Genomic DNA, 17,435 nt, shown 5'->3' with positions numbered 1-17,435 from the left:
CGGGAGCTCGGTCACAATGTTAGAAATGCAGGTCCCTTTAAGAATAAACCAGGGCAAGCTTCAGAGTGAATTGAGAGCTGGTTATGCTCATTGAAGCGTGTACTTAAGAGCTGGGTTTCTCACCAATAGGAGGTATTTGCTTCTGGACAGGAAGAAGATCCAGAAGAGAAGAGTGGAAACTGGCATTTGTTCTGAATCATAGTTTAACAATAAAACAGTTGTGATTCACAGAATGTTTTCTGCTGCCTGATGCGGTAAATGGACATCCAGCTATCAAACACTCGGAGCTGGGAGTTAAGGCTAGAGTTAGTAACACAAGAGTAGAACGGGAGTGTAAAGATGCTCCCTTCCCCTCTGATTCATGTTGAGCTGCTGAACTCGAGGTCATTGCTAGGGGCCAGGAACCGGGCGGAGGAAGGTGCAATGACCACCCCTATAAGGAGGGGGGGAAAAGATGAGAGGGAGATTTGCTGCCTCTCCCCTACAAGAAATGGCTCTCAAGCATTTCCAAATGGTCACACTCAGAGCAGCATCGATGGAATTGAGGGGAACATGTCAGTTAGTCATGGCTGGATTCAGGGTTGAGGAACATCAGTGGAAGACAGAGATAAGACAAACATTTGGAAAAGCAGAATCTACCCCCCAAAACATGCAAAGATTAACATTGGAAATCAATCTACAACTTAGGAATGAGAGGACACTTGAAATCTGCTCTGAAACTTTACCTCTTACCCTGGTCCTCAGTTGGTCAATTATGAAAAGCTGTATGATTAGGAAGACGGTTAAAGGGATCTACCCACCTTCACAGCAACGTCTGCAGTCCCTATGGTTCTAGGGACATAACCGTTGATCACAATGTCGAACAGGAGTGCGCCATCTGTGTCCACCCCCCGGGCAATGTGTGTCATTCGTAGGATCTCGCCTGAAAATCAGAAGCTGTGATCAGTATGCCAGGCCGCACACAGTGGCATTGCCCGAGTGCCGAGAGCAGGTGGCTCAGGAGTCTGCCACGGCACAGGATGCCCGCAGACACTCAATGCAAACAGATTGCTGGCTCCGTACACTCATCGGTTTATATTGGTCATCAGAGGTGACACTCCCAAAGCTGGGGGTGGCATCATAATAAACCCTCCACCTCACTCCTGCCCACTTTTTTTTAAAACTGGGCCTTCCCTGCGGCTGTCCTCTCCGGGACCAGCAAATGGACCATTCCAGTGATGGAAGCACTGGAGGTGACACCAACATCTCATCAGGCATGAGATAATCACTGCCCAAGAGGTTTGGCCAGTCTGAGTGAGCAGGGACTAGCTGGTCAACAGGAGGGCTGAGAACACTCTCCTCAACTAAACACGGACGTGCTTAGCTGGGCTCAGGCTGCAACTTTAGAGCAATCATAACCTAGATTTAGCACCAACTCTGACATTTCAGATGTGAATAAGGTTCAGAGGGGAGGTGAAGAAGCAAATAAGAGAAGCAAAGAGGGAGTATGAAAAGAGAATGGCAGCTCACGTAAAAGGGAATCCCAAATCTTCTATAGACATATAAATAGTAAAAGGCTGGTAAAAGGAGGAATCGGGCCGATTAGGGACAATAAAGGAGATTTACACATGGAGGCAGAGGGCAAAGCAGAGGTACTAAATGAATACTTTGCATCTGTCTTTACCAAGGAAGCTGATGCTACCCAGGCCATGGTAAAAGAGGAGGTAATTCAGACACTAGAGGTGGTTTAAAATTCAAATGGCGGAGGTATTAGATAGGCTATCTTACTTATAGTTGATAAGGCACTGGGACCAGATGAGGTGCACCCAAGGACACTGTGACAAGTGAGATTGGAAATTGTAGAGGCACTGGCCATAATTTTTCAGTCTTCCTTAGACTCAGGGGCGGTGCCAGAGGACTGGAGAATTGCAAACGTAACCCCCTTGCTCAAAAAAGGGTGTAAGGATAAGCCCAGCAACTACAGAGCAGTCAGTTTAACCTTGGTGGTGGGGAAACTTCGAGAAACAATAATTTGGGACAAAGTTAATTGTCACATGGACAAACGCGGGTTAATTAAGGAAAGCTAGCATGGATTTCTTAAGGGAAAAATCATGCTTAACTAACTTGCTGGAGTTTTTTGAAGAGGTAACAGAGAGAGTTGATGAGGGCAATGCTGTTGATGTGGTGTACATGGACTTCCCAAAGGCATTTGATACAGTGCCGCACAACAGACTTGTGAGAAAAGTTACAGCTCATGGAATAAAAAGGAAAGTAGCAATGTGGATATAGAATTGGCTGAGCGACAGGGAACAGAGGGTAGTGGTTAGTGGATGTTTTTTGGGTTGGAGGAAGGTTTGTGGTGGAGTTCCCCAGAGGTCAGTGTTGGGACCCTTGCTCTTCCTGATATGCATTAATGACCTAGGCTTTGGTGTACAGGGCACAATTTCAAAGTTGCAGATGATATAAAACTTGGAAGCATTGTGAACTGTGAGGGGGATAGCACAGAACTTCTTCAAAAGGACAAAGACATGTTGGTGGAATGGGTGGAGAGGTGGCAGATGATTTTCAGTGCAGAGAAATGTGAAGTGATTCGTTTTGGTGGAAGGAACATGGAGAGACAGTATAAAATAGGGGGTACAGCTCTAAAGAGGATTCAGGAGCAGAGGGACCTGGATGTACATGTGCATAAGTCATTGAAGGTGGGAGGACAGGTTGAGGGCACGTTTAATAAAGCATACAGTATTTTGGGCCTTATTAACAGGGACGTAGAGTACAAGAGCAAGGAGGTTATGTTGAACTTATTAATAAGTCGCTAGTTCAGCATCAGTTCTGGGTACCGACTTCAGGAAGGATGTGAAGGCATTAGACAGAGTGCAGAAAAGATTCACGAGAATGGTTTCAGGGATGAGGAACTTAAGCTATGAAGGTAGATTGGAGAAATTAGGACTGTTTTCCTTAGAGTAAAGTGGTACTGTCACTGGACGAGTAATCCAGAGACGCAGGGTATTGCTCTGGGGACCCGGGTTCAAATCCCGCCACGGCAGATGGCGAAATTTGAATTCACTTAAAAAATCTGGAATTAAAAGTCTGATGATGACCATGAAATCATTGCCAATTGTTGTAAAAGTGGTTCACTAACGTCCTTTAGGGAAGGAAATCTACCATCCTTACCTGGTCTGGCCTAAATGTGACTTCAGACGCACAGCAATGTGGTTGACTCTTAAATGCCCTTGAACAAGGGCAATAATAATGGGCAATAAATGCTGGCCTAGCCAGTGACGCCCACATCCCATGAATGAATAAAAAAAGAGGAGGCCAAGAGGAGATTTGATAATCATGAGGGATTTGAACAGCCTGGATAGGGAGAAACTGTTCCCACTCGTGACAGGGTCGAGAATGAGAGGGCACAGATTGAAAGTAATTAGTAAAAGAGGCAATAGTGATATGAGGAAAAACTTTTTTTAACACAGCGAGTGGTCTAGTCTAGAATGCTTTTCCTGAGAGTGTGGTGGATGCAGGTTCAACTGAAACATTCAGAAGGTAATTAGGCTGTTATTTAAAAAGAATGTGCAGGGTTAGGGGAGAAGGCGGGAGAATGGAACTAAGTTGTTGCTCATTCAGGGAGCTGGTGCAGACACGATGGGCCAAATGGCCTCCTTCTGCACTGTAACAATTTCTGTAATAATGATCCTTACTGTGAAGCTTTTGGGACAGAAAGAGTTATATATTCAGCCAAAAACATTTAGAATTAGAACTACACGAGCAGTTAAACATGGTTCCTTCTTTATTATTATTCTCTTCCTAATAGACTCCCCCTGCCGGTATATGTGCGTATGGTAGCCTCAAGTGGACAAAATGCACAATTCAATTTTCAATACACAACACCTGCCAATTATTTCCTACCCTCAGAAAGAAAAATCATTTTTTGCAGTTAACGAATATGCAAGTTTCAAAAGACATTCAGTAATCAAAAAGGTTATCTGCTCTGTTCCATTTCAGTGATGTGTGCTAGTACCAGTTATACTAGTATCTGTTACACTCACTACAAGACTCTCAGTTAATAGATGATAATACCCCAGCCTCGTTATAAGTATTTGCTTTGCTCATGGCCCAGGGCAGTGGGAATGTTAGGATAAACCAGGAAAATTAAATATGAATTAAAAAATCAAATCACACCCTGTACTGGAGGAACTTGGAGGTGTAATAAGAAACTCTATTCAGGTTTTATTAAGCAGGCTTCCCCTCACCACCCCCCCCACAGTTAGATTCATGTTTCATTTCCCATTGCAGCATCTGCTGTGCAGTATCAGCTATGGCCCAGTGGGCAGCACACTTGCTTCTAACACACAAGGTCCTGGGTTCAAATTCCATTTCAGGACTTGAGCACAAAAATCAAAACTGACACTCCAATGCGGTACTGAGGGAGTGCTGCACTGTTGGAGGTGGCGTCTTTCAGATGAGACGTTAAATCCGAGGCCTGCGCAAGTGGATTTAAAAGATCCCATGGCACTATTTTGAAGAAGAGCCAGGGAGCTCTGGCCTGGTGTGCTGACCAATATTTATTCCTAAATCAACATCACAAAAACAGATGGCCACATTACGGTTTGTGGGAGCTTGCTGTGTGCAAATTGGCTGCCACGCTTCATAAGTGACGACAGTGACTACACTTCAAAAAGTGCTTCACTGGCTGTAAAATATTTTGGGATGTCTGGTGGTCGTGAAGGGGGCTCTATTGTTATGACACAGCAGTTTGTAAAGGCTGAATTATTTAAAATCCCAGAGGGAAACTTTAAACAACTGTCATAACCTATATTTTCAATTGGTATGTTTTGAGTTGCAGATCTAAATTCAGGAATAAGACCACCAGTTCTCGAGAGGTTTTTATATCAAACTAGAAGAAACATTTATTAAGTTACGACAAATTCAACACATACACATGGCTACAAATTACTACCATCATAACTTTTAACAAATTCCCAAATTAATCTCCACTAAGGCAACAATAACCAATAGACTTAACCAGACACCGGGCAAAGCATTTTCACCTTACAAATTCAAAATGAGGTTCCTTTCAATTTGATTCCTTTGCAAACAGTTGTAGGCTTACAGCTGCTTTGATGTTACATACCTCTGACCCGTACACACAAAACTCCTCTCAGACTATACCCAGCCTTCCCCTTTGAATGTAAATTCTCATTGTGTCACCAGGCCCTTTGACCCCCTTTCATAGTACCCATTTTATTAATAATATAAACATATTGCTTGGTGTCTCCTAGCTAGGTGCAAGATTTCACTCCCACTCTTGAATGCTCTCTTCAACAGAATGCAAATATGCCCTCTACCTCTGTTTACATCTCAAAACTATTACAAATCAAAGCACCCAGACTAGCTGGCTTCAATCCGATTAACACACATACAAACACACACACACAGACTAAACCTTTATTTTAAAAATAATTCCCAATAACATTATATACATTAATATCTCTTCCTGACACTATAAAGTCTTTCCTATTCCCCCCTTAATATGCAGCCCATTTTTCTCACCAGTGCGCCCCCTGCTGTTCCACTCACTCACCTGTTGCAAACTCCATTTGTGATTCTTGCCTAAAAACTCCTTTAGTCAGTGAGAAGCCGTTCACCGTGCCTGGGGCAGGATGGGTTACTGACCAATAAATCGGGGTAAAAGTGGAGATGAGCACTCTTACCAGAGGACCTAGAACATAGTGCAGGCCAAAGGGAGACAAACAAAGATTTATCTTTTAAAATAATTAATAAATTATTAAGATTAATTATTGAAATTAATTAATTATTTTCAACATATCATTTAAAAATAACAACAACTAAAATAGAAAATGCTGGAAATACTCAGCAGGTCTGGCAGCATCTGTGGATAGGAAACAGAGTCAACCTTTCAGATCAGTGACCATTCTTCAGACGTGTAAGGGCAGGTGGGTAAGCAGGAGATATGCAGGCTGGAGTTGTGACACACAGGCTGGGGGAGATATGCAGGCTGGAGTTGTGACCCACAGGCTGGGGGAGATATGCAGGCTGGAGTTATGACCCACAGGCTGGGGGAGATATGCAGGCTGGAGTTGTGACACACAGGCTGGGGGAGATATGCAGGCTGGAGTTGTGACACACAGGCTGGGGGAGATATGCAGGCTGGAGTTGTGACACACAGGCTGGGGAAGATATGCAGGCTGGAGTTGTGACACACAGGCTGGGGGAGATATGCAGGCTGGAGTTATGACCCACAGGCTGGGGGAGATATGCAGGCTGGAGTTGTGACACACAGGCTGGGGGAGATATGCAGGCTGGAGTTGTGACACACAGGCTGGGGGAGATATGCAGGCTGGAGTTGTGACACACAGGCTGGGGAAGATATGCAGGCTGGGAGGGGTGGGTGGGCAGGGGTGGTGAATACTCAGGCCTCAGGGGGATACATAGGCTGGGCCGGGGTCTACGCAGGCTGGGGAGGATACACAGGCTGGGGAGGATATGCAGGCCATGGGGGGACACACAGGCTGTGGATATATGCAGGCTCGGAGGGACAGTCAGGCCAGGGGTGGATATGCAGGATGGGGGATATACGCAGGCTGGGGAGGATATGCAGGCCATTGGAGAGGAAACGCAAGCTGTGGGGGAATTTATATGCAGCCCAAGGGGGATACACAGGCTGGGTGGGGGGGGGGATACAAAAGCCAAAAGGAGGGGTATGCACACAAATACATAGGTTGGGCAATGGGCACAGGTTTCACCTGCTAACTGCCAGCTTAATACACGGGGGGTTGGCATGTCTCACTGGGACACTACAATCGGCTACATTCCCCCACCCCCACTGAGCTTGGGAAAGAATTGGCTACAGTTCCCATTCCGGCTCATTCTCTCATGATCCCTGCTAAAAAATACCGGATGCTGGATGAGGACAGGGACAAGGTCAGCTTTGATTCCACTCGTGGTTGAATGTCCGGCCAAGCCACGGCAAGAATGGCAAAGGACAAGAGCGGGGCCAGTACCCAGGATGAATCTGATGCCAAATAGGAACTTTTCGGGGGAGGAGAGGCGGGAATTGGTCTATTACAAATCGTCAAAACGTTGCAGACAAGGCAAAATAAGAGAACAAGATTTATAACGACGAGGGGAGGGGGTGTGGGGAGAGGGGTGGAAAGAAAATATCAAAGCCAACAGAGAGTGGTGGCCAACAGCTTATGACAAGGTGCAGCCAGTGCCTACAGCAGTCAGTGAAATACCAACCGATCGCGCTCGGAATGTTCTGGATGTTTGCTTGAACGGTCGTGGTGCCTGCAGCTGCATTTTCTGTGATGTTCGCATCGAGGAATGCGACTCCAAATTCTTTGTCATTAATGATCCCGATCACACTGCCCCTGGCTCTCGCCGGAACACCTGCAATGAAGGGGCAACACCTGTTACGTGGAGTCCAAAGCTTTTACCGAAAGACAAACCATTTGTTTTTCTTTCGCGCTCACCGGGGAGAGGGGTATTTTGCCGCTGCAGGCCACTGGCTGTCAGCTTCAAGCACTCCCCGCAGACCAGATGTAGCGTACCTTCAACTGGACACGCTCGAACTAGGGACACAGTTTCAGGATAAGGGGTTGACCATTTAGAGCTGAGATGAGGAGAAACTTCTTCACTCTGGGTTGTCCTTTGGAATTCCCTACTGCAGAGGGCTGTGGATGTTCAGCTGAACCATAGCACCATAGAAAAGTTACAGCACAGAAGGAGGCCATTCGGCCCATCTTGTCCATGCCAGCCCGAGGGCACCCAGGTGCTCTTTCTAATCCCACCTTCCTGCACCTGGCCCATAGCCCTGCAGCTTACAGCACTTAAGGTGCAGATCCAGGTACTTTTTAAAAGAGTTTAGAGTTTCTGCCTCTACCACCAACTTGGGCAGCGAATTCCAGACACCCACTACTCTCTGTGTAAAAAAGTTCTTCCTCATGTCCCCCTGACACCTTCTGCCACTTATCTTGAACCTATGTCCCCTGGTTCTAGAATTCTCCATCAAGGGAAACAATTTTATCCTGTCCGCTCTATCTAGTCCCCTCATAATTTTGTACACCTCAATCAAGTCACCTCTCAGCCTTCTTTGTTTTCAGGAAAGTAACCCCAACCTATCCAATCTCTCCTCGTAGCTACACTTTTCTAACCCTGGCAACATTCTTGCAAATCTCCTCTGCACTCTCTCCAGAGCTATTAGGTCCTTCCTGTAATGTGGTGACCTGTAATGAGTATGATCAAGACAGAGATTGATAGATTTCTAGGGACTATGGGTCGCTTCTTTGCTGTTGTCCCTTTATCTAATTGTAACATGTAAGATCCTGAGGGGATTCGATAGGGCAGACACCAGGCGTTTGAGGGGGGGGGATGTTTCCACTTGTGGGAGAGACTCACAGTTTAAGAATAAGAGAGGTCTACAGCTTAAGACGGTGATGAGGAGAATTTCTTTTCTCTCAAAGGGTCGTTAGTCTGTGGAATTCTCTTCCCCAGAAAGCAGTGGAGGCTGGGTCATTGAATTTAGACAGATAGAGTTAGACAGGTTTTTGATAGACAAGGGAGTCAAGAGTTACAGGGGGGGCCAGACGGAAAAGTGGAATTGAGACCACTACCAGATCAGCTATGATCTTATTGAATGGCGGAGCAGGCTCGAAGGGCTGAATGGCCTATTCCTGAGTCCTATTTCCCTAAGAAAATTCAGAGATATGGGGAGAGGGCAGGAAGATATAGACGGGGTGGTCAAATGGGCAGATAAGTGGCAGATGGAATTTAACCCTGAAAAGTGTGAGGTGATACACTTTGGAAGGAGTAATTTGGCAAGGAAGTATTCAATCAACGGCATGACACTAGGAAGTTCTGAGGAACAAAGGGACCTTGGTGTCTGCGTCCATAGATCTCTGAAGGCAGAGGGGCATGTTAGTGGGGTGGTGAAAAAGGCATATGGGACACTTGCCTTTATCAATCGAGGCATAGATTACAAAAGTAGGGAGGTCATGTTGGAGTTGTATAGAACCTTGGTGAGGCCCACAGCTGGAGTACTGTGTGCAGTTCTGGTCGCCACATTATAGGAAGGATGTGATTGCACTGGAGGGGGTGCAGAGGAGATTCACCAGGATGTTGCCTGGGATGAAACATTTAAGTTATGAAGAGAGGTTGGATAGATTTGGGTTGTTTTCGTTGGAGCAGAGAAGACTGAGGGGCGACCTGATCGAGGTGTACAAGATTATGAGGGGCATGGACAGGGTGGATAGGGATAGGTTCCCCTTAGTTGAAGGGTCAGTCACAAGGGGACATAAGTTCAAGGTGAGGGGCAGGAGGTTTAGGGGGGATGTGAGGAACCCAGAGGGTGGTGACGGTCTGGAATGCAATGCCTGGGAGGGTGGTGGAGGCGGGTTGCCTCACATCCTTTAAAAAGTACCTGGATGAGCACTTGGCACGTCATAACATTCAAGGCTATGGGCCAAGTGCTGGTAAATGGGATTAGGTAGGTAGGTAGGTCAGGTGTTTCTCATGTGTCGGTGCAGACTCGATGGGCCGAAGGGCTTCTTCTGCACTGTGTGATTCCGTGAAGTAGAGTGGAGGTTGAAGATCAGCCACATGATTGTACTGACTGGCCAAACAAGCTCAAGGGGCCATGTGGCCTACTCCTGCGCCTATTTCTTACATTTTCTGACGTCTAATCAAAAGGAGGCAGCTCTGGTAGCGCAGCTCTCCCTCAGTACCGCACTGGAAGTGTCAGCCTGGATTAGGGGCCCAGGTTCCTTGAGCTGCGTGTGGCCTCCACAACCTTCAGACGCGGGGGGCGAGCATGTGGCATGGGCTGAGGCAGAGCCAGGTTCATTTCCCAGCAGAGAGAGGATACAATCTTCACGTCGGTCATGTGGCCCTTGAACCCTGGTCTGCCGAAACCCTGGAGCGCTGACCCACTGCCCCAACCGGTCTCTAAATGGTGTCTTGGTTTACCGCCTGTTGCAGACTATTTTCACCTGGGCATGCAGGCTGGCTACAACCAGACGTCTGGAAGCTCTCTCCGGGGCAGCCTCTCCCATTGCCGTTCGGGGGAGGGCTGCTGCACTGTCGTCGTCTCAACCGCTTCCCCCCTCCACAAGAGGCCGAGCACTCACTCCACCGCTGCCATGGGCTCCAACCTCCGTTCACTGCCGGGGGAGAAAATTCATACAGCATCTCAGAACATTTAGTCCACAAGGAATGAATATTACAGGCTAAAGGATACCAGGTCTATCTGTCATCCACTCCCCGACACTTGCCTTACAAGGGGCTACATCCCTTAAATTGTGACGTTGTGACCGACAGTTAATAAACTCTGAGGGACTAAGATCTCACACTGTACACTTTTAGAAAATATATACAGATATCCTCATGGCTATTTCTAAAATTTAAAAAACTTAACAAAGATCCTTAAAACGGCTGAATCTATATCTCTCTGTGACCCCTGCCCCCCTTCCCCTCCCTCCCCCTCCCCCTCCCTGAACAAAAGGAGCTGCTTGGCAATTTCAGGGAAACTTGCATAGCGTTATCTCTGGTGAGCCACGAACGACCACCTGCGGGCTGCACAGGCCAAATTCAAAGAGAGCTATACAAAGGCCATCTCCATTTCATAGCCACGGCTGGTCAAAGGGAGTCTGCTAAGACAAAAGGCCCTGCAACCTTCCTTTCAATTCTTAATGGTTGAGACATTTAACGATTTCGGGGACCCAGATGAGGGATACAGATCCTTTGTCAAAGGCAGTGTGGAGAGGTGGGAGTCATGTGATATGGGCCTCTGGCTTATGGAACCAGTAACATTGACTTGCTGAACTGCAAAGCTCAGTCTGCTGTTTAACATCTGTCTAGCAGGCCACACTGAAGGAGCTCAGGCCCAGGTTGGACAATTGGCCCCCCCATCTACCCTGCTTCTGCTGGAAGTCTATACCATCACCTACAAGGCTGATTCATCTCTGAGTGTGAAATCATAACCACTGGAAAAGTGAATTATCTAGCATTGGCTTTTAGACCACCAACCGTGAAGGAATACCTCATTGGACTTTGATTCTGGATTCTACGTCCAGAGCCCACGTGAAACAATATTTCTATTCTCGGTGGTCTCTGTACTCTAAAGCCTTCTTTTCCCTATCTTTCTCTTTACTATCTGAATACAAGGGGACATTGTGAACCCTCTTTCACATTTTGAGTGTGTGCAAATAAACTAACCTTTTGAGTTCATCTATCTCGAGTTTGCTGTGGGATTATCAATAGAAAATTGGATCACACCAAAACTGAGGGGCTGGAATATACTTATAAAGAGGGAAACAAATCAAAACCCCTTTCTGTTTATGGACGGGCGGTGAGAGTAGGCATTGGTGCTGTTTAAATTAATCCCCTCCTGCCCATAACAGAAATTGGGAGCACAAATCCAGGATCAACCGTTTGAATTTGATCAGAGTCTCAGTAAGGCACGAGCCAAATCTGATATAAAAGAGCCAATCGGAAACCCAAAAGGAAAAGCTCTGTGACTGGAACAAGTTTTAAAACACAGTAACTTACCCCTTTTCCCTAACACTAGGAAAATGGCAACTATCGGTGCCCAGATGTGGGTCAAGCAAGGAGATCTGAACAGTGAAACATTTTCATCCCTTAGCAAGGAGCAACTGAAATCTGTAGCTAGGGAGGTACAGTTAAAATTGCCCAGTCAGAGTGAAGAGAAGTGAACTGATCCAGTTGTTGGTAGAACATCTGGATCTCACATAACCAATGAGAAAGATGGGTGAAGGTCTCAGCCATGACTCCGAGTCCCTCCCCTAGGCAAATTCAAGCTGGAAGAGCTCAGAATCCAGCTAGGATTTAAGGAGAGGGAAAGAGAGAGAGGGAAAGGGAAGTTCAGGAGAGAGAAAAAGAGAAAGAGAGTGAGAGCAAGGGAATAGGAAAGGGAAGAAGAATTCCAGCTCCAAAAAAAAGGAGAGAGAGAGAGGGGCCCGACAGCTGGAAGCCACGAGGAAAAATCTCTCTCTACCCAGTAGAACCCCCTATCTCCCTAACCCAGAACCACACTCTGATGCCCTCATGTACACTGGATTCATTCCCAAAGTCGAAGGGAGTGACGCGGAGTCGGTTTTTTTTGACCACTTTTGAGTAAGTAGCAGGACAGCTAAAATGGCCATCGGATACCAGGACATTTTTAATTCAAGAGCAGCTGCCAGGGAGAGCCCAAGAGGTCCATGCTCCATGCTGCCCCCTGATGAGTCTATGAATTATGAGCAGATCAAGGCTGCCATCCTAAGTGCCTACGGGTTAATCCTGGGGTTCCTGAAGGCTCATGAGAGACCCACACAAACCTACATCGAGTTCGAACAGCTGTAACAAATCCTGTTTGATCGATGGGGCCCTAAAGACTCCACACACCGATGAGGGACTGTGGGGGTTGATATTGTTGGAGGAATTTAAAAACTGTTTACCATCCAGCCTGAGGACACACACGGATGGGCAGAGACTCCTCACAGCCAGGGATGCAGCAGTCACAGCTACCATCTCACCCACTGGCCGAGAGACTCAGGCAGACCCTTTCCAAACCAATCCCATGAACACTGGAAAGATAAGCAGGGCCGACCGAGATAGGGAAAGGCCACCGACCCAGAAAAGCAAACACAAAGGAGGGTGCGGGGGGGTCCTCCTCTAGACTGAAAGCTGGTGTGTCCCCATTGTAATAAAACAGGCCACTCCAGACCTGAGTGCTGGAGATTGCGAGGGGAGCCTGTAGGTCTAATAAGGCTCCACATGAGTAGCCCCCCTCCTCCCCCGCCCGAAGGACACCCCAATGGCTAGCGTGGCGGAGCAGGCAGAGACCCTCGCTGCAGAAATTTACCCTGTGGAAGGCTGTGTGTCTGAGCCAGACCAACTCCCAGAGAGTTTCCAGAGTTCTGTCCTTTCCAGAACAGTGTCCCCCTACCTGTCCCAAAATGTGAGCAAGTCCATTGTACTGCACCAGGACACAGGGGCCACTCGGTCCTTAATATTGGAGGAAAGCCTAAAGCTAACGGCCCTCCCCACCCCGCAACTCCCTGAAGGCCAAAACTCTGATCAGTGCAGTGGGAGGAGGGTCTGTGTTTGCCTCCCCCCCCCACCTCCATAGGGTCCACCTAGAGTGTGACCTAGTTTCAGGCCCTGTCACGGTAGTTATTGTCCCTGAAGTAGTAAGTAGCAGGAATCGATTTCCTCCTCGGAAACGATTTGGCTGGCAGCAAAGTGTTAGCTAGTGAAAGAAAAGAGGCCAAGCCGCTGATCAAGGGCTGCTTGAATGTAACAAGGCCAAAGCCAGGCCAGTAAAGTTAAAAGAGGTCCAGGAAGGGCCAATTGAATTTAAAATAGACTCTCAAGACTATCCCAGAATTAAACAGGGACCAGAGAAGTCCCAGAGCAGGGAAAGAGATAGTGAGGGAGATGCCCTATGTAGTCGAAGAGCCTGAAGGACGGCAAGTTATTAAACCAGTAAAGGAAAAGATTAAGGAATTGCCTGAAGTATGGCCGGTGGAAACCTTCTTTCCAAATTTGAGTAGGGGCCAAGGGAGTCGTAAACAGACAAGTAGATAGGGAGCGAGATGCCTCCCCCAGTTAAAAAGCCACAGGGAATGTAGTCAGAGCTGGACCTCCACTTGAGGGCAGTGGTGTTCCAGGGGACATGGAACAAGTTAGGATAGCGCCCGCTCCCAATCCAAAGGCACTGGCTAAGAAGCCAGTGATTGGTCTAGCGGGCAGATTTATGGAGAATTTAAGTGGGGACCAGGAATGTTACCAAATTGGCCCGGAAAGCAGGGAGGCGACGCCTCACTTAGTTGAAAAGCCACAGGAAGGTACAATGAGAGCCATCCATCCACCGGAGGGCAGTAGTTTCCCAAAAGACATGGAGCCTTCCATCCAGCCGACCAGCAGAGAGATTCCAACCAGACTGGATCCCATACCCAGCCACCTTAGTGCAGAACCACGAGACAACCTGACGGGGCTGCATTTAACATGGTCCGTAACAAACCCACCAGCTACAGCACTGCAGCCCTGCCCGGTATGAATGGAGGAGAGGCCCCTGACAGGAGGCAGTCTTCCCATCATCCAGGCCCAGAAAGGCTGGCCCAAATTCAGGAGCGGGCTGCCCTGTTGCCATGCCAACCCAAAGCACCCAGCAAGAGTAACCGGACATCTCCCCAGCGGTGCCGGTGCGCGAGCTGGACACTGAACTGGATTTCCCGACACAGGCCAACGTTCCGTTAAAACGCCCCAATCTCCTGACAATCTGCCGGAACCACAGTCCCTGGGTTCGGACAGCTGAACCCACAGGTTACCGAGGTGAACAGGGAGGAGCTAAACTGGACCAGAGCCGCTCAGCAGCTATGATCAAAGGGCCTGGCGCTCTCAGAGTGAGATACCCGGAGTTCCCCAGCAGGTAGTCCCAGGCAGCTGGGCCAACACTCACCCCCAACCACCCTGTAAAACCCCCCCAGGCCCTTTAGAGGACAATAAACCAGCAGTTCAATCGGCACAGTTCTGAAACCAAGGGCTTTGTTTATGCCTGATCCCCAACAGGAAAATTCAGAACTCTAACCCCGACGAGACTTCCCATAAAGACAGGTTTGAATCTTCCCAGGGAGCAGCGACACAGAGCGAGTGTGTCAGGGAGCAACGTTAGAAGCTCTGAATCTGCTTTTTTGAAGGATTATTTTCATGGGCAGTGTGAATATTAAAGCGCACAACGCCACTTGTTTTACTATCTTAAGGAAGAGAGGGCTAATTTCGAACCCAGATTTTGTTCCAGTACAAAGATGAAAGAGTTGTCTCAGCAATCGATCAAGGGAGCCTTCTACGTCAGCACCCGTATTATCCCTGGCAATCTCTCCCTGCAGGAGTGGGTATGAGAAACATGGAGACTGGTTTCAAGATCAGGGAATATCATCCCTGTATGTTTTAATTGTCCTTGTCTTGAGCTGCAGTTTCTGTATTTGGACACTAGATGGTAGAATTATCCAACTGTTCAGTGTCTGTGTGAACAGCCCTTTATCAGTTCACCACAACCCAAACGGTATTGTTAGCCCACATTCACAAATTCTAGCAGTCGACAGTGTAACTTGCACCACAGGGACTGCAGCGGCTCAAGAAGGCAGCTCGCCACCACCTTCTCAAGGGCAATTAGGGGCGGACAATAAATGCTGGGCCCGGCCAGCGAATCCCACATCCCACAAATGAATAATAAAAACAAAAGTGCAGCGTCCCCAGTCAGCCTGGTTTGACTTTTCCTTTCCCCGTCTCGGGGTGAGTGGGTCACTGGAGGCTGATGACAGAATCGTGAGCCAGCCTGGGGTTGTCCTAATTCTCAGGGCCGGAAGCTGGGGCTTTACCTCTGAGCTCTCAGCCCCTTTGCCCAACGAGCGTCGTTCACGGTATAACACTGCCTGGCCTGAGCAAAGATCGAGACCACCCCCAACCTCTACGCAGCCCATTTCCACCCCCCCAAACTCCACCCCCACACCCCCACACCCCCTCCCCCCCACCCCCACACACCCCCACCCCCCCCATCCCCACCCCCACCCCACCCCCCCTCACACCCCCCCCACCCCGCCCCATCCCCACCCCCACACCACCCCACCCCCACCACCCCGCTCCATCCCCACCCCCCCATTCCCCAACCCCCCCACACACCCCCACCCCCCTCCCCCCACCACCCCTACACCCCCCCCACCCCACACACCGCCCCCCACCACCCCACCCCTCCACCCCCCACCCCCCCCACACACCCCCACACCCCCCCCACCCCCACACACCGCCCCCCCACCCCACCCCTCCCCACCCCCACCCCCCCCACACACCAGCCCCCCCACCCCACCCCCACACCCCCCCACCCCACCCCCACACGCACCCCCCCCACCCCCACACCCCCCCCCCCCCCCACACCCCCTCCACCACCGGGCCCAGCTCTCAATTCGAACTTACCAGGGCACAGGTCCACGCCGCACCGCTGCATCTGCACGTCTGCGCCCAGGCAAACCTTGCCACCGCTGGCAGGGGGTGGGTTGCTGCACGACCGGTAGCGTTTCCTCTGCCCCACCGCCACAGGTCTGGCTGCACGGCTCCCAGGAGCTCCAGGGGCCCCAGTTCCCGTTCACTGCAAACAGGAAGTCCATTCCCCTCATCCAGTGCGGGTCAAAATCATTTCAGCTCGACGCACCGCCTGTTCCTCCTGTCAACTCTCCGAACCCGAGTTCTCTGTTCCTCTCCTCCCCCACCCCCAATCACACTTCCTCTGTAGAATTACCAGGTCGTCGTCACATTGCAGTCTGCGGGAGCTTGCTGTGCACAAAATTCTCTGCGTCAAAAGTACCCGGTTGGCAGCGAGCTGCTTTGGGGCACCCTGATGCTGTGAGAGGTGCTATACGAATGCAGCTTCCTTTCTTTCTTGCATGCCAAGAGGAGATATTGGAGAGCCCTTCCCAATACTGCTTTGCAGTCGGCCATGCGGACTGCTGGAAGAGGCTCAATACTCAATTCACTGCCTCACTGTGGGAAGTGGAGGATCTCCACCCAGTGCCTTTTGATAGCAGCATGGCTGAGATTGGGAACTCAGCAGCATGGCTGAGATTGGGAACTCAGCAGCATGGCTGAGATTGGGAACTCAGCAGCATGGCTGAGATTGGGAACTCAGCAGCACGGCTGAGATTGGGAACTCAGCAGCATGGCTGAGATTGGGAACTCAGCAGCACGGCTGAGATTGGGAACTCAGCAGGCATGGCTGAGATTGGGAACTCAGCAGCATGGCTGAGATTGGGAACTCAGCAGCATGGCTGAGATTGGGAACTCAGCAGCATGGCTGAGATTGGGAACTCAGCAGCATGGCTGAGATTGGGAACTCAGCAGCATGGCTGAGATTGGGAACTCAGCAGCATGGCTGAGATTGGGAACTCAGCAGCATGGCTGAGATTGGGAACTCAGCAGCATGGCTGAGATTGGGAACTCAGCAGCATGGCTGAGATTGGGAACTCAGCAGCACGGCTGAGATTGGGAACTCAGCAGCATGGCTGAGATTGGGAACTCAGCAGCATGGCTGAGATTGGGAACTCAGCAGCACGGCTGAGATTGGGAACTCAGCAGCATGGCTGAGATTGGGAACTCAGCAGCATGGCTGAGATTGGGAACTTCAGCAGCACGGCTGAGATTGGGAACTCAGCAGCATGGCTGAGATTGGGAACTCAGCAGCACGGCTGAGATTGGGAACTCAGCAGCACGGCTGAGATTGGGAACTCAGCAGCACGGCTGAGATTGGGAACTCAGCAGCACGGCTGAGATTGGAACTCAGCAGCACGGCTGAGATTGGGAACTCAGCAGCACGGCTGAGATTGGGAACTCAGCAACATGGCTGGAGATTGGGAACTCAGCAGCACGGCTGAGATTGGGAACTCAGCAGC

The 17,435-nt window shown here is 49.4% G+C and overlaps 1 protein-coding gene across 1 annotated transcript in view; it reads right to left on the bottom strand.

Moving 5' to 3' along the window:
• The window catches only part of LOC144686126 (hemicentin-1-like), a 418,005-nt gene that overhangs the window by 104,728 nt on the left and 295,842 nt on the right, over nt 1-17,435 (bottom strand). The window contains 6 exon segments of the mRNA XM_078551270.1: nt 801-922; nt 5,558-5,695; nt 7,237-7,386; nt 9,984-10,154; nt 15,967-16,078; nt 16,080-16,138. Of these exon segments, the coding sequence (XP_078407396.1) occupies nt 801-922; nt 5,558-5,695; nt 7,237-7,386; nt 9,984-10,154; nt 15,967-16,078; nt 16,080-16,138 (752 nt within the window).

The sequence above is a fragment of the Cetorhinus maximus genome, chromosome 10, assembly GCF_964194155.1.
Source record: "Cetorhinus maximus chromosome 10, sCetMax3.hap1.1, whole genome shotgun sequence".
NCBI lineage: Eukaryota > Metazoa > Chordata > Chondrichthyes > Lamniformes > Cetorhinidae > Cetorhinus > Cetorhinus maximus.
This window is presented reverse-complemented; position numbering and strand designations above follow the sequence as displayed.